This window comes from Sander lucioperca, chromosome 13 (assembly GCF_008315115.2).
Source record: "Sander lucioperca isolate FBNREF2018 chromosome 13, SLUC_FBN_1.2, whole genome shotgun sequence".
Taxonomy (NCBI): domain Eukaryota; kingdom Metazoa; phylum Chordata; class Actinopteri; order Perciformes; family Percidae; genus Sander; species Sander lucioperca.
The window spans coordinates 26,709,451-26,724,450 of NC_050185.1; the positions used below are offsets into that span (position 1 = coordinate 26,709,451).

Here is a 15,000-nt window from a genome sequence, read left to right on the forward strand (position 1 = left end):
TGAATCAGACCTCTCTAGTACTTCTCTCCCCTAAAATCAGCCCGTACGGTCTTCACGTTTCATTAAGTCTCTTTCTCCTCCCAACCAAACTCCCTGATAAAAACATACGATTTTAAACGTCTTCCCCTATAAAACTCTCCGTAGACACGGTCTAAAAGCCAATTTAGATTTTAATATTTCTCACTTTCTACTGAACCAAACTCCCTGATAAAAACACCAGATATTAAAGGTCTGTCCCTCTACAATCTCTGCGTACCACGGAGTATTAAAGCCACCTTGATGTTTGGTTATAGCTCTCTCTGCACCCAACCAAACTCCCTGATAAAAACAGCCGATTTTAAATCTCTTCCCATGAAAACGCTCCGTACTATAGAGCGTTAAAGCCGTCTGTAGGTTTGATCATTTCTCCCTCTCCACTGGACCAAACACCCCATTTTAAACTTCTCTCCCCTGTAAAAGATCCGTAGATACGACGGTCATTAGATTTTATTATTTCACATTCGCACTGAACCAGACTCCCTGAAAAAAATAGCCGATTAAAAAAAAAAAAATAGCTGAAAACGCGACAGAGTATTTGAGCCACCTTTAGGTTTTATTATTTCTCACTCTCCACTGAACCAGACTCCCTGATAAAAACACCCGATTTTAACTTATCCCCCTGAAAACGCTTAATATGACTGAGTATTAAAGCCATATTTAGGTTTAATTATTTCTCACTGTCCACTGAACAGAACTCTCTTCAAAAAAGCCGATTTTAGACTTTATAAAAAGCCGATTTTAAACTCAAATAAATCCTGAAACGCTCCGTGTGTGTGCCCACCTGGCGTTGGTACAGTCCCGGTACAGCGTCTCGAAGTCGGCCCTGGTGATGAGCTTGCACCGGTTGACTCCGGGCTGGATGGCACCGAGCCCGCGCAGTACGCGCACCTGCTCCACGGTGCAGACCACGGGGCAGATGTCCAGCCGCTTCAGCTTGGTGTACACGGTGTGCAGTCCGCCCACCAGGTGCTTCAGGAACAGCTCGAACACCTGCGGAAGGCAGATCAGATCCACTCCGTTCACTGGGAACGACGCCACCTTCACGCCGTGAACTTCCACCATTTTACACTGCGGAGAACACGAAGAGGAAGCGGTGCCGCCTCCGCTGCCGCTCTGCCCGTTCACATTGGCTGGGACTCTGCCGCTCTCACCGCTCCCACCGCTCAGGAAAGCTCCGGCCAGGCAGCGGGGTAGACGCGGGGAGCTGGCCGGGTTTGAAACGCTGTAGAGCGGATCGGAGTGGAAGAGAAGGTCGGTGGGAGGGGTGGAGGTCCGGGACAGAGGGGTGTTGGAGGAGCCCGCCATGTTAGAGCAGAAAACAGAGATTATTCTCTCTTCACCTGTCTCTCTCTCTCTCTCTCTCTCTCTGTTCCCGCCACTCTGACTGACTCCGGAGTCCGTTCTCTCTCTCTCTCCTCGTGCGCTCTGTCCCACACACAGCCAATCAGAGAGCAGCCAATCACACGCAGGGGACCGCACACGGACAGGTCTCTCATTGGCTGAGAGGACGGTGCCGCGGGGCGGGGCCTATGACAGGAGAATGATTGACAGCTGAATAAAATAAAAGTGGACTGTTGAGAGAATGAACTGAACACATTGTGTCTGAAGTCAGGTCTGTGTTACCTGTAGCCTATACATAATGGACCAGCAGGTCCCGTGTCTCTGGACGGAGACCAGTGAAGTCTCTTTCCCGGTGATGGCTGAGCGTTACTGAGCAGCCTCCAACTGAGCTTGAAGACGTAGATGTGACGTGAGCAACCTGTCTGAAAGTTGGAAGTCTTCTGGTAGCTGTGCCAAGAGAAATCTCAATCATTCCCAATCTAGCAGAGACGGAGAGCGTAGGTATATGTAAGGAGATAACATAGACACAGGCTAATTATTGATCACTAAAATGATAGTTAACATTAGTAATTACACTTAAACAGCTAATGGAAGTCCAAACTGCCTGAGAGCTTCTCCTGTACTATACGGTAATTCCTCTACTATGCACCCGCGGCGCTACCATTGGGCCCGGGTGGCCCGCCCATTTTGACCCAGGCCAATAGTGAGTAGTGAGTGATTTTCATTCTAGCAGTTCATCCAATAAGCAGCCAGAGGAAAGCTTTGAGTGAAAGCTTCTCAGCCAATCAGCGGCTTCTACCCCACGTGTGGACTCTTAAGCCCGCCCACAGGCTGCATCGTCACCAGCAAGTGATCCAATGAAATGAATGACGTTGGCGCGCAAGCTTTTCAAGCAAGCTCAATGAGACAGACGGTAGCTACTAGCTAATATGGAACGCAACGCAGCTTGTTTTCATTTAAATTCAGCAAGAAACGCTCCAAGAAAAGTCCTCCTGTAGCCCCCCCCCCCCCACATCAGCACGGAAAGTAGGCAACAGTTATGCTAACGTCAACGTTAAATAATACTGGCAGTAGGCAGAGGTAACTTATGATAGCTCTATGTGTTATAGGAGGAGACAGGGTTCAGCAGCCTAACACAGACGCCGTTCCCCAAGAAGACCTGTCATCAACAGAGGAGCCTGCAGGCCGGCCCAAACTCCGTACAGTCCCAGCCACACGCATATCAGGGAAAGATTGGAGTGTTTCTGACAGGTGGTACTCAAAATTCCCGTGTCTGGAATACAGCATCTCAAGAGATGGTGTTTTTGGTAAGTCTTGCCGTCATTTCCCTGGAGCAGCTTATGAGGATAGATTCATTAATACGGGCTTCAAAGACTGGGAACATTTTTCTGAGGCTTGTGGCCAACATGAAGCCAGCAGGGACATGCTGCAGCGCTGAAATGGTGCTTTCAAGCAAAGTCACCAGCCAGGACGGAGAAATATTATTAACCAGCTGAACAACCATGCCAGCGACAAGTCCTTCATTGAAAAACATAGACAGCACATCCTGATGGTAGTAGATCTCGTCCTGTTCTGTGCAAAACAAGAAATCCCATTGCGTGGGCATCGGGAAAACCCAGACGCGTTAAACAAGGGTAACTTTTTGGAACTACTTGACCTGGTTTCTAAATATGACCAGAAATAAAAAGGTGACTGGATGAATTACCCAAGAATGGTAAACTACTGCACCGCGCTATACAAAATGAGATACTGGAAATCACAGCATCACTCCTTGTCAAAAAAATAAAGGCAGATTTGCATGACGAGCCGGACACGTATTATGTGATTTTAGCAGATGAGTGCAAAGACTTGAGTGGCAGTCAGTGATGGGAATAACGACGTTATAAATAACGGCGTTACTAACGGCGTTACTTTTTTCAGTAACGAGTAATCTAAGTGATTACTCTTCCCATCTTAATAACGCCGTTACCGTTACTGCCAAAAAATGCGGTGCGTTACTATATTTGAAGCCGTTTTTTCCATCAGACCAACTAGATCTCTGAGCCGAGAGGCAAAGACTGTTTTTACTGTTGTTCCTTGGTTAGTGGGCGGTGCACGACACAAGCGCATACATGCTGACGATTGGCTGAGGTTGAGTAAAATGTTATGGTTAGCCAATCAGAGGTAGAGTTGGGCGGGTGTTCGAAAGCACGCATAGTCGGACGCACAAGGAACAACACAAGCAAGTCAGTCAACGAGAGAGAGACAGGTATGGAGTTATCAAATCAAGGAGAGGGTTAACTTCTCCTGGTTCTCCTCCTCTATAACAACATGAGATCAAGGAGAGGGTTAACTTCTCCTGGTTCTCCTCCTCCATAACAACATGAGATCAAGGAGAGGTTAACTTCTCCTGGTTCTCCTTCTCTATAACAACATGAGATCAAGGAGAGGGTTAACTTCTCCTGGTTCTCCTTCTCTATAACAACATGAGATCAAGGAGAGGGTTAACTTCTCCTGCTCCAGATGTCTCACTGTGGTCAGAAAGAACAGAGGAGACTCTTAGTTTCTCTCACTATGACTCTAGAGTCACTACTCACTCTGAAGATAATCACCATCACTCTCTCACTTCTCCCTCGCTCTATCACCTACTCCCCACACACACACACACACACACACACACAGACACACACACACACACACACACACACACACACATGCCGTCTCGATGCACACACCAGCGCACAAGTATAAACATCAGGCCACTTACGTTATTTGCACTACAAAGAGAGTATATATTTGTTATGTATTTCTGGTATAGTGCTTAACAAGCATCATTTAATGTTGCCCAGCTGCGTGTTATTGGTATGGATCCACTATATAAACATAATATCTACATACAGGCCATCTGATTGGAGGCTGGTCTCACTTTGTCCCACAGCAACATTAAAATAGTTTAGATTAGTGTACATTGTTTCTATTAATAATGCATTGTATTAAGTGTCCATTTTATTATAATATTCAGATTTATCATAAATAATTGAACATGCACATGATGGATGCTTTTCCACCCGTTGGATGTGGGTGAGCCCTTGTGGGACCACTGCGTGTTTGGATGTGGATTTAAAAACACCCCCCTTTGATATGAAGGTAAATATGGTGCAAAATGGGAGAGCTTGTAGAATACGATGTGAGAACTTGCAGAACAAAAAATCTGAACTTGTATGTTAAAATTTGCACTTGTAAAAATTTAATTTGCACTTGTAAAAAATATTCACACATGTGATCTGAATTTGAAGTCATACAAAGAAAAAAAACATGAGAGCTTGTAAAACAAATCTGAACTTGTAAGTTGAAATTTGCACTTGTAGAAAATGTTGACACACCTGTATTCTGAATGTGAAGTTACAGAAAAAATATTCACAAATGTGTAGATTGATATTTACATGAACACAATGACAGCTGCAAACTTATAATGCAACATTTACTCGTATACTTTTTTTTTTACTCTGGTTCATTTTCCATCACAACCACAACTCAGTGATTACAACCTCTGGAATCTGTCACTGCAACTTCACATATGAGCTCTCTCGCATCACAAAGTGGCCAATCTGCACCTCGACTTTCACAACACTCTTGACGATACATTTGGTGCAAAACTAATTAGTACCTGTGGACTTAGGCTGTGGAGCTCTGAGCTAACAGAACGGGAAAATCAGGGTTTCTATCGCCAGATGAGGGACAACTCTGTCTGGCTTATTTATGTAGCATGGAAACTTGGTGGAATAGCATGCTAGCGTTAGCTAACTAGCAGCCAGCCCGCTTCTAAATAAATACCTTTTAATTATCTAAACACTTTTTAACAGTCAAACTAAAACACTGGCGGTGAGCTCCACGGCCTGCAGCCGCAGACGGACCGTCATCAGTGGGGATCGACCAGCGTAGCAACACTGCTTTTGCCAGAAAGCTTCGCTGCCGACCTCGACCTGCAGGCGGAGCTCTAGCGGGACACGGAGAGCCCCACATCCCGTAGCAGCGGCCCATCCCCCGGCCATGACCAGAGCTTGCTTTGCTGATGTTGTGCATCCCTGCTAAGAATTGCACCCGCTTGGGCAGAAACAATCATTTCTGCAGAATTCATTGCTGCCGAAAATTGCATCTAGGTAGCAAGGAAATGCTACTACAGAGTCTGATAAAACATTGATGTCTCTAAACCTTCTAAAATCCTAATCATTATTGATGAACATGACAAAGAGATTTACTATTGCCTAGTTTTTAAACAGTACTTTGCCTTATAAAATCATTATTTTCCCTAGTGGATGCAATTCTCGGCAGGGATGCGAAACTTGGCACCTGTTACCCACTGATGACGGTCCGTCTGCGGCTGCAGGCCGTGGAGCTCACCGCCAGTGTTTTAGTTTGACTGTTAAAAAGTGTTTAGACAATTAAAAGGTATTTATTTAGAAGCGGGCTGGCTGCTAGTTAGCTAACGCTAGCATGCTATTCCACCAAGTTTCCATGCTACATAAATAAGCCAGACAGAGTTGTCCCTCATCTGGCGATAGAAACCCTGCTTTTCCCGTTCTGTTAGCTCAGAGCTCCACAGCCTAAGTCCACAGGTACTAATTAGTTTTGCACCAAATGTCTCGTCAAGAGTGTTGTGAAAGTCGAGGTGCAGATTGGCCACTTTGTGATGCGAGAGAGCTCATATGTGAAGTTGCAGTGACAGATTCCAGAGGTTGTAATCACTGAGTTGTGGTTGTGATGGAAAATGAACCAGAGTAAAATAAAAAGTATACGAGTAAATGTTGCATTATAAGTTTGCAGCTGTCATTGTGTTCATGTAAATATCAATCTACACATTTGTGAATATTTTTTCTGTAACTTCACATTCAGAATACAGGTGTGTCAACATTTTTCAAGTGCAAATTTCAACTTACAAGTTCAGATTTTTTTTCTTTGTATGACTTCAAATTCAGATCACATGTGTGTGAATATTTTTTACAAGTGCAAATTAAATTTTTACAAGTGCAAATTTTAACATACAAGTTCAGATTTTTTGTTCTGCAAGTTCTCACATCGTATTCTACAAGCTCTCCCATTTTGCACCATATTTACCTTCATACTTTGAAGGCATGTTTCAACATCACACAGACTTTTCCTTAAAAATTTAAAAATGTACTTGAAAGTAACGCAATAGTTACTTTCTGAAGTAATTAGTTACTTTCATAATTTGTAACTGAGTAACTAATTTAGTTACTTTTTAGAAGAAGTAACTAGTAACTGTAACTAATTACTTTTTAAAAGTAACTTGCCCAACACTGGTGGCAGTACGCGTCTGATACCTGCACAACACTGGAACACTGGAAGAACAGGCTGAGGGACAGAGGAGGGGAACAGAGGAGGGGAACAGAGGAGGGGAACAGAGGAGGGAACAGAGGAGGGAACAGAGGAGGGGAACAGAGGAGGGAACAGAGGAGGGAACAGAGGAGGGGAACAGAGGAGGGGAACAGAGGAGGGGAACAGAGGAGGGGAACAGAGGAGGGAAACAGAGGAGGGAACAGAGGAGGGGAACAGAGGAGGGAACAGAGGAGGGGAACAGAGGAGGGAAACAGAGGAGGGAACAGAGGAGGGGAACAGAGGAGGGAACAGAGGAGGGGAACAGAGGAGGGGAACAGAGGAGGGAACAGAGGAGGGAACAGAGGAGGGGAACAGAGGAGGGAACAGAGGAGGGAACAGAGGAGGGAACAGAGGAGGGGAACAGAGGAGGGAAACAGAGGAGGGAAACAGAGGAGGGAACAGAGGAGGGAACAGAGGAGGGGAACAGAGGAGGGAACAGAGGAGGGGAACAGAGGAGGGGAACAGAGGAGGGAACAGAGGAGGGGAACAGAGGAGGGAACAGAGGAGGGGAACAGAGGAGGGAACAGAGGAGGGGAACAGAGGAGGGAACAGAGGAGGGAACAGAGGAGGGGAACAGAGGAGGGAACAGAGGAGGGGAACAGAGGAGGGAACAGAGGAGGGAACAGAGGAGGGAACAGAGGAGGGAACAGAGGAGGGGAACAGAGGAGGGAACAGAGGAGGGAACAGAGGAGGGGAACAGAGGAGGGGAACAGAGGAGGGAACAGAGGAGGGAACAGAGGAGGGAACAGAGGAGGGGAACAGAGGAGGGGAACAGAGGAGGGAACAGAGGAGGGGAACAGAGGAGGGAACAGAGGAGGGAACAGAGGAGGGGAACAGAGGAGGGAACAGAGGAGGGGAACAGAGGAGGGAACAGAGGAGGGAACAGAGGAGGGAACAGAGGAGGGAACAGAGGAGGGAACAGAGGAGGGAACAGAGGAGGGGAACAGAGGAGGGAACAGAGGAGGGGAACAGAGGAGGGAACAGAGGAGGGGAACAGAGGAGGGAACAGAGGAGGGAACAGAGGAGGGAACAGAGGAGGGGAACAGAGGAGGGAACAGAGGAGGGAACAGAGGAGGGGAACAGAGGAGGGGAACAGAGGAGGGAACAGAGGAGGGAACAGAGGAGGGAACAGAGGAGGGAACAGAGGAGGGAACAGAGGAGGGGAACATGTAGAAGACCTTCCCCAGGCGTTAACTGTAACTCAGAGACGTAACCTGGTCCTGTGCAGCAGCAGCTGAAGTGTCTCCTGGCATTTCAACGTTCTTCGATATTAAAACAGCTTGCATAACTTTATGACTGGTGATAGATAGATAGATAGATAGATAGATAGATAGATAGATAGAGAGATAGATAGATAGATAGATAGATAGATAGATAGATAGATAGATAGATAGATAGATAGATAATAGATAGATAGATAGATAGAGAGAGAGATAGATAGATAGATAGATAGATAGATAGATAGATAGATAGATAGATAGAGAGATAGATAGAGAGATAGATAGGTAGATAGATAGATAGATAGATAGATAGATAGATAGAGAGATAGATAGGTAGATAGATAGAGAGAGAGATAGATAGATAGATAGATAGATAGATAGATAGATAGATAGAGAGATAGATAGATAGATAGATAGATAGAGATAGATAGATAGATAGATAGATAGAGATAGATAGATAGATAGATAGATAGATAGATAGACAGATAGATAGATAGATTTTTATTGATCCCAAACACACAGCACACATACAAAGTAAACATTAAACAATAGGAAACAATATACATGAAATAATAATAGAATAATACACAAGCAATATTTAAAATATATACCAACTAGATATAGATCAACTAGATATAGATAAACTAGATATAGATAAACTAGATATAGATCAACTAGATATAGATAAACTTAATGTGCAAGTTGGGGAGTAAAAATGTCCAACTGTTTGACTAGTAATGACAGGATGTAGATAGACCAAGGTTGGTCAAGGTGCATTCAGTGCAGTTGTGATGTCTATGAGTCTTATCTCACATCTTCCACACTGTCAGTTACAGGTTGTATTGATCTGATTGAAGGGCTCAAGGACAGCTACACACAATGCAGGAATGAAAATGATGCATTTGATAAAGTAATGGCACTGACAGATGAGCTGATGAATAAACATGAGATGGTGCGCTGGGATATCAGTGGATCACGCAAGAGGAAGTAGCCGGCCAGGTTAGACAATACGCACGTTGGTTCTACTCTGGGCTAATCATCACCTGACCAGCAAAACTCAGACCTACAGAAATTATAGAACGACATACTGGACAGACTGGACACATACGGCTTCATGAGAGCAGCTGCTGCCTGCTTGCCACGGTCAGACGCCTCTGGTGACAATAGAATAGAATAGAATAGAATATACTTTATTGTCCCCTAGGGGAAACTTGTCATGGACTCGTAGTGCGTAGTAGTAGCTGCTATTACAGATAATAATACACGTAAAAAAAATACAGAACACCGAGTTATTGCACACTTCTCAGGACTATCATTACAAATCGTACAAATCTATTTAAAATTTTGATGGAGACTGGTACGAAGGAATATTTAAAACAGTTTAATTTAGTTTTAGGGATTCTGTACCTTCTGCCAGAAGGCAAGAGCTCGTAGTCCGTTTGAAGGATGCAGGATGGGTCCAACAATACTCTCCGCGCCTGCCTGCCTTAGTCCAGACTGCTCATAGATGGACTGAAGGGAGAGCTTATCAGTCAAGATCAGACAGGGCTCTCAGCCGGCCCGCCTGCACGCACTTTCCCATTCCCGTGGAAGACGCAGAGCACACTGTGTTTGTGCAGCAGCTTGAAAGAAAGGCAAAGGCCGACAAGACCACAAACGAGAAAAAAGAAGCACTCGTAGAAGTGCTCGACGCACCAGGGCAACAATGTTGACAGATAGACTGAACTATTTGTCCCTGCTTTCATTTGAAAGGGAATTGACTGATTCAGTGGAATATCAAGACATTGTTGCTGTGTTCTCCTGCTGTAACAAGCAGAGTCCACACTACAGGAGGAATATCTTTTGGTCGTTTTCCTGCTGTTTGTGTGTGTTCAGTGCTGCTGTTATTTCATGTCGATACAGTTCTTCTGTCATCTGAATTAATAACAAACAGGTAAATCATTTTGGACAGTTCCCTGTCCGCCGTGCTGGGCAAATAAATGGAGAGAGAAACAGACCCTCCAAAGATATAATCCCGTCTTTTTGTGTATTGAACGTTCAAAAGACATGAATGAAGTTAGGCTGACTGCCAAGGTGTGTGTCTTTGAGGACAGCCACACAAGAGCCACACAGCTAGGCTACTGAGGCGCTGTTTTTAGATTATTTTAACTGGCCCATCCAGTTTTCTGGAGGCCCACCTCCAATCAACATCCTGGCCCGCTAGTGACTATGAGACAGTAAGTCTTGTGGTTATGACCCAATCGTTAGCCTATTTTTATAAAAACGTCTGCTACGGAGCCATAACGTGAGCTACAAGGTAATGGAGCCTTTTATACATTGTCGTGTTTCTTTAGAAATAAACAACGGACAAATAGAGTCTTTAAACTCTTCAAATGTAAAGTTATTCTCTGTCAAAGTGACGTCAGAATGAATGGCAGTCAATGGGATGCTAACGGGAGGTGATGGCTTGGTAGCATCAACATGTCTCCATAGGAGCTACGTGGTGGTGTTACCACGCGTTCGTCACCTAGTTCTACGACAATAAACACGTTGTGAAACTTTTAGCCTACGTGTCCTAAAACAGGCGGTTGCTAACAAGCGTCTAAAGACCCTAGCAACTAGATTTAAAAACAGACCCTAGCAACGAGATTTCGTACGATATCATACGGACCGTTGATGAGAACACGTTGTCCTTCGAGCCGCTCTGACTGACTGTCATATATGTGTGTGTGTGTGTGTGTGTGTGTGTGTGTGTCTGTGTGTGTGTGTGTGTGTGTGTCTCTGTGTGTGTGTGTCTGTCTGTGTCTGTCTGTCTCTGTGAGTGTGTGTGTGTGTGTGTCTGTGTGTGTGTGTGTGTGTGTGTGTGTGTGTGTGTGTGTGTGTGTGTGTGTGTGTCTGTGTGTGTGTGTGTGTGTGTGTCTGTGAGTGTGTGTGTGTCTCTGTGTGTGTGTGTGTGTGTGTGTGTGTGTGTGTGTGTCTCTGTGTGTGTCTCTCTGTGTGTCTGTGTGTGTGTGTGTGTGTGTGTGTGTGTGTGTGTGTGTGTGTGTGTGTCTCTCTGTGTGTGTGTGTGTGTGTGTGTGTGTGTGTGTGTGTGTGTGTGTGTGTGTGTGTGTCTGTGTGTGTGTGTGTGTGTGTGTGTGTGTGTGTGTGTGTGTGTCTCTGTGTGTGTGTGTGTGTGTGTGTGTGTCTCTGTGTGTGTGTGTGTGTGTGTGTGTGTGTGTGTGTGTGTCTCTGTGAGTGTGTGTGTGTGTGTGTGTGTGTGTGTGTGTGTCTCTGTGTGTGTGTGTGTGTGTGTGTGTGTGTGTGTGTGTGTGTGTGTGTGTGTGTCTGTGTGTGTGTGTGTGTGTGTGTGTGTGTGTGTGTGAAGTGTTTGAAGCCTCTCTTCTGTTCTTGACATTAAAGTCTCTTTTGTAGCTCGTTAGCGCGAGGTGTTAGCGAGCGCTGTGTGCTGATTGGACGGCTGTGATCGGCTGCCAAAACTGTTTCCTGTCTCCAGAGAGAAACCAACCTGCAACGGAGGAAACACAGAGTGGAATTTAAGGACACAACCACACAACCACACAACCACACAACAACACAACCACACAACCACACAACCACACAACCACACAACAACACAACCACACAACAACACAACAACACAACCACACAACAACACAACAACACAACCACACAACCACCACACAACAACACAACAACACAACCACACAACCACACAACCACACAACAACACAACAACACAACCACACAACCACACAACCACACAACCACACAACTACACAACCACACAACCACACAACAACACAACCACACAACAACGCAACCACACAACAACGCAACCACACAACCACACAACCACACAACAACACAACAACACAACCACACAACCACCACACAACAACACAACAACACAACCACACAACCACACAACCACACAACAACACAACAACACAACCACACAACCACACAACCACACAACCACACAACTACACAACCACACAACCACACAACAACACAACCACACAACAACGCAACCACACAACAACGCAACCACACAACAACGCAACCACACAACCACACAACCACACAACTACACAACCAGGCTACACCTTTACATAGAATACACCTTTACACAGACTACACCTTTACATAGACTACACCTTTACATAGAATACACCTTTACACAGACTACACCTTTACACAGACTACACCTTTACATAGACTACACCTTTACATAGACTACACCTTTACATAGAATACACCTTTACACAGACTACACCTTTACATAGGCTACACCTTTACACAGACTACACCTTTACACAGACTACACCTTTACATAGACTACACCTTTACATAGACTACACCTTTACATAGACTACACCTTTACATAGAATACACCTTTACACAGACTACACCTTTACATAGACTACACCTTTACACAGACTACACCTTTACATAGACTACACCTTTACATAGACTACACCTTTACATAGACTACACCTTTACACAGACTACACCTTTACACAGACTACACCTTTACACAGACTACACCTTTACATAGACTACACCTTTACATTTTTACACAACCACACAACAACGCAACCACGCAACCACACAACAACGCAACCACACAACAACGCAACCACACAACAACGCAACCACACAACCACACAACCACACAACAACACAACAACACAACCACGCAACCACGCAACCACACAACACAACAACACAACCACGCAACCACGCAACCACACAACAACACAACCACATAACCACACAACCACACAACCACACAACCACACAACTACACAACCACGCAACCACATAACCACACAATGACACAACGACACAACCACACAACTACACAACAACACAACCACACAACCACACAACCACACAACTACACAACAACACAACGGCATTCAAATATAATTAAAGGGGTGATAGAATGTAAAACCGATGTTACCTCGTCATAGTGTAATAAGGACAGTAACTAGGACCATGTTACCTCGTCATAGTGTAATAAGGACAGTAACTAGGACCATGTTACCTCGTCATAGTGTAATAAGGACAGTAACTAGGACCATGTTACCTCGTCATAGTGTAATAAGGACAGTAACTAGGACCATGTTACCTCGTCATAGTGTAATAAGGACAGTAACTAGGACAGACAGAGAACCTCAACATCCCACTGACCCCTCTCTCCTCTGCAGATCTCACCATGTTAAACTGCTTCTGAGAACAGGAGAATCTCAACGAGCTCCTCCTCATCTGGCTCTAGTCTCTATGTTTGTCACGCCCCAACATTTACATAGACTACACCTTTACACAGGCTACACCTTTACACAGGCTACACCTTTACATAGACTACACCTTTACATAGGCTACACCTTTACATAGACTACACCTTATAGACTACACCTTTACATAGGCTACACCTTTACATAGACTACACATTTACACAGACTACACCTTTACATAGACTACACCTTTACATTTTTACACAACCACACAACAACGCAACCACGCAACCACACAACAACACAACCACACAACAACGCAACCACACAACAACGCAACCACACAACAACACAACCACACAACAACGCAACCACACAACAACGCAACCACACAACCACACAACCACACAACAACGTAACCACGCAACCACACAACCACACAACCACACAACTACACAACCACACAACCACACAACACAACCACATAACCACACAACCACACAACCACACAACCACACAACCACACAACCACACAACCACACAACTACACAACCACGCAACCACACAACCACACAACCACACAACCACACAACCACACAACCACACAACCACACAACTACACAACAACACAACGGCATTCAAATATAATTAAAGGGGTGATAGAATGTAAAACCGATGTTACCTCGTCATAGTGTAATAAGGACAGTAACTAGGACCATGTTACCTCGTCATAGTGTAATAAGGACAGTAACTAGGACCATGTTACCTCGTCATAGTGTAATAAGGACAGTAACTAGGACAGACAGAGAACCTCAACATCCCACTGACCCCTCTCTCCTCTGCAGATCTCACCATGTTAAACTGCTTCTGAGAACAGGAGAATCTCAACGAGCTCCTCCTCATCTGGCTCTAGTCTCTATGTTTGTCACGCCCCAACATTTACATAGACTACACCTTTACACAGGCTACACCTTTACACAGGCTACACCTTTACATAGACTACACCTTTACATAGGCTACACCTTTACATAGACTACACCTTATAGACTACACCTTTACATAGGCTACACCTTTACATAGACTACACATTTACACAGACTACACCTTTACATAGACTACACCTTTACATTTTTACACAACCACACAACAACGCAACCACGCAACCACACAACAACACAACCACACAACAACGCAACCACACAACAACGCAACCACACAACAACACAACCACACAACAACGCAACCACACAACAACGCAACCACACAACCACACAACCACACAACAACGTAACCACGCAACCACACAACCACACAACCACACAACTACACAACCACACAACCACACAACACAACCACATAACCACACAACCACACAACCACACAACCACACAACCACACAACCACACAACCACACAACTACACAACCACGCAACCACACAACCACACAACCACACAACCACACAACCACACAACCACACAACCACACAACTACACAACAACACAACGGCATTCAAATATAATTAAAGGGGTGATAGAATGTAAAACCGATGTTACCTCGTCATAGTGTAATAAGGACAGTAACTAGGACCATGTTACCTCATCATAGTGTAATAAGGACAGTAACTAGGACCATGTTACCTCGTCATAGTGTAATAAGGACAGTAACTAGGACCATGTTACCTCGTCATAGTGTAATAAGGACAGTAACTAGGACCATGTTACCTCGTCATAGTGTAATAAGGACAGTAACTAGGACAGACAGAGAACCTCAACATCCCACTGACCTCTCTCTCCTCTGCAGA

The 15,000-nt window shown here is 44.8% G+C and overlaps 2 protein-coding genes across 2 annotated transcripts in view; both read right to left on the reverse strand.

Moving 5' to 3' along the window:
* Window positions 1-1,414, reverse strand: part of LOC116036158 (dachshund homolog 2-like) — a 15,259-nt gene extending 13,845 nt beyond the window's left edge. Inside the window, exon 1 of the mRNA XM_031279650.2 lies at window positions 821-1,414. Coding sequence (XP_031135510.1) covers window positions 821-1,344 — 524 coding nt within the window. The 5' untranslated portion in view covers window positions 1,345-1,414. The remainder of the gene's footprint in view (window positions 1-820) is intronic.
* The window catches only part of LOC116063573 (complement C1q-like protein 2), a 417,866-nt gene that overhangs the window by 32,947 nt on the left and 369,919 nt on the right, over window positions 1-15,000 (reverse strand). The window lies entirely within an intron of this gene.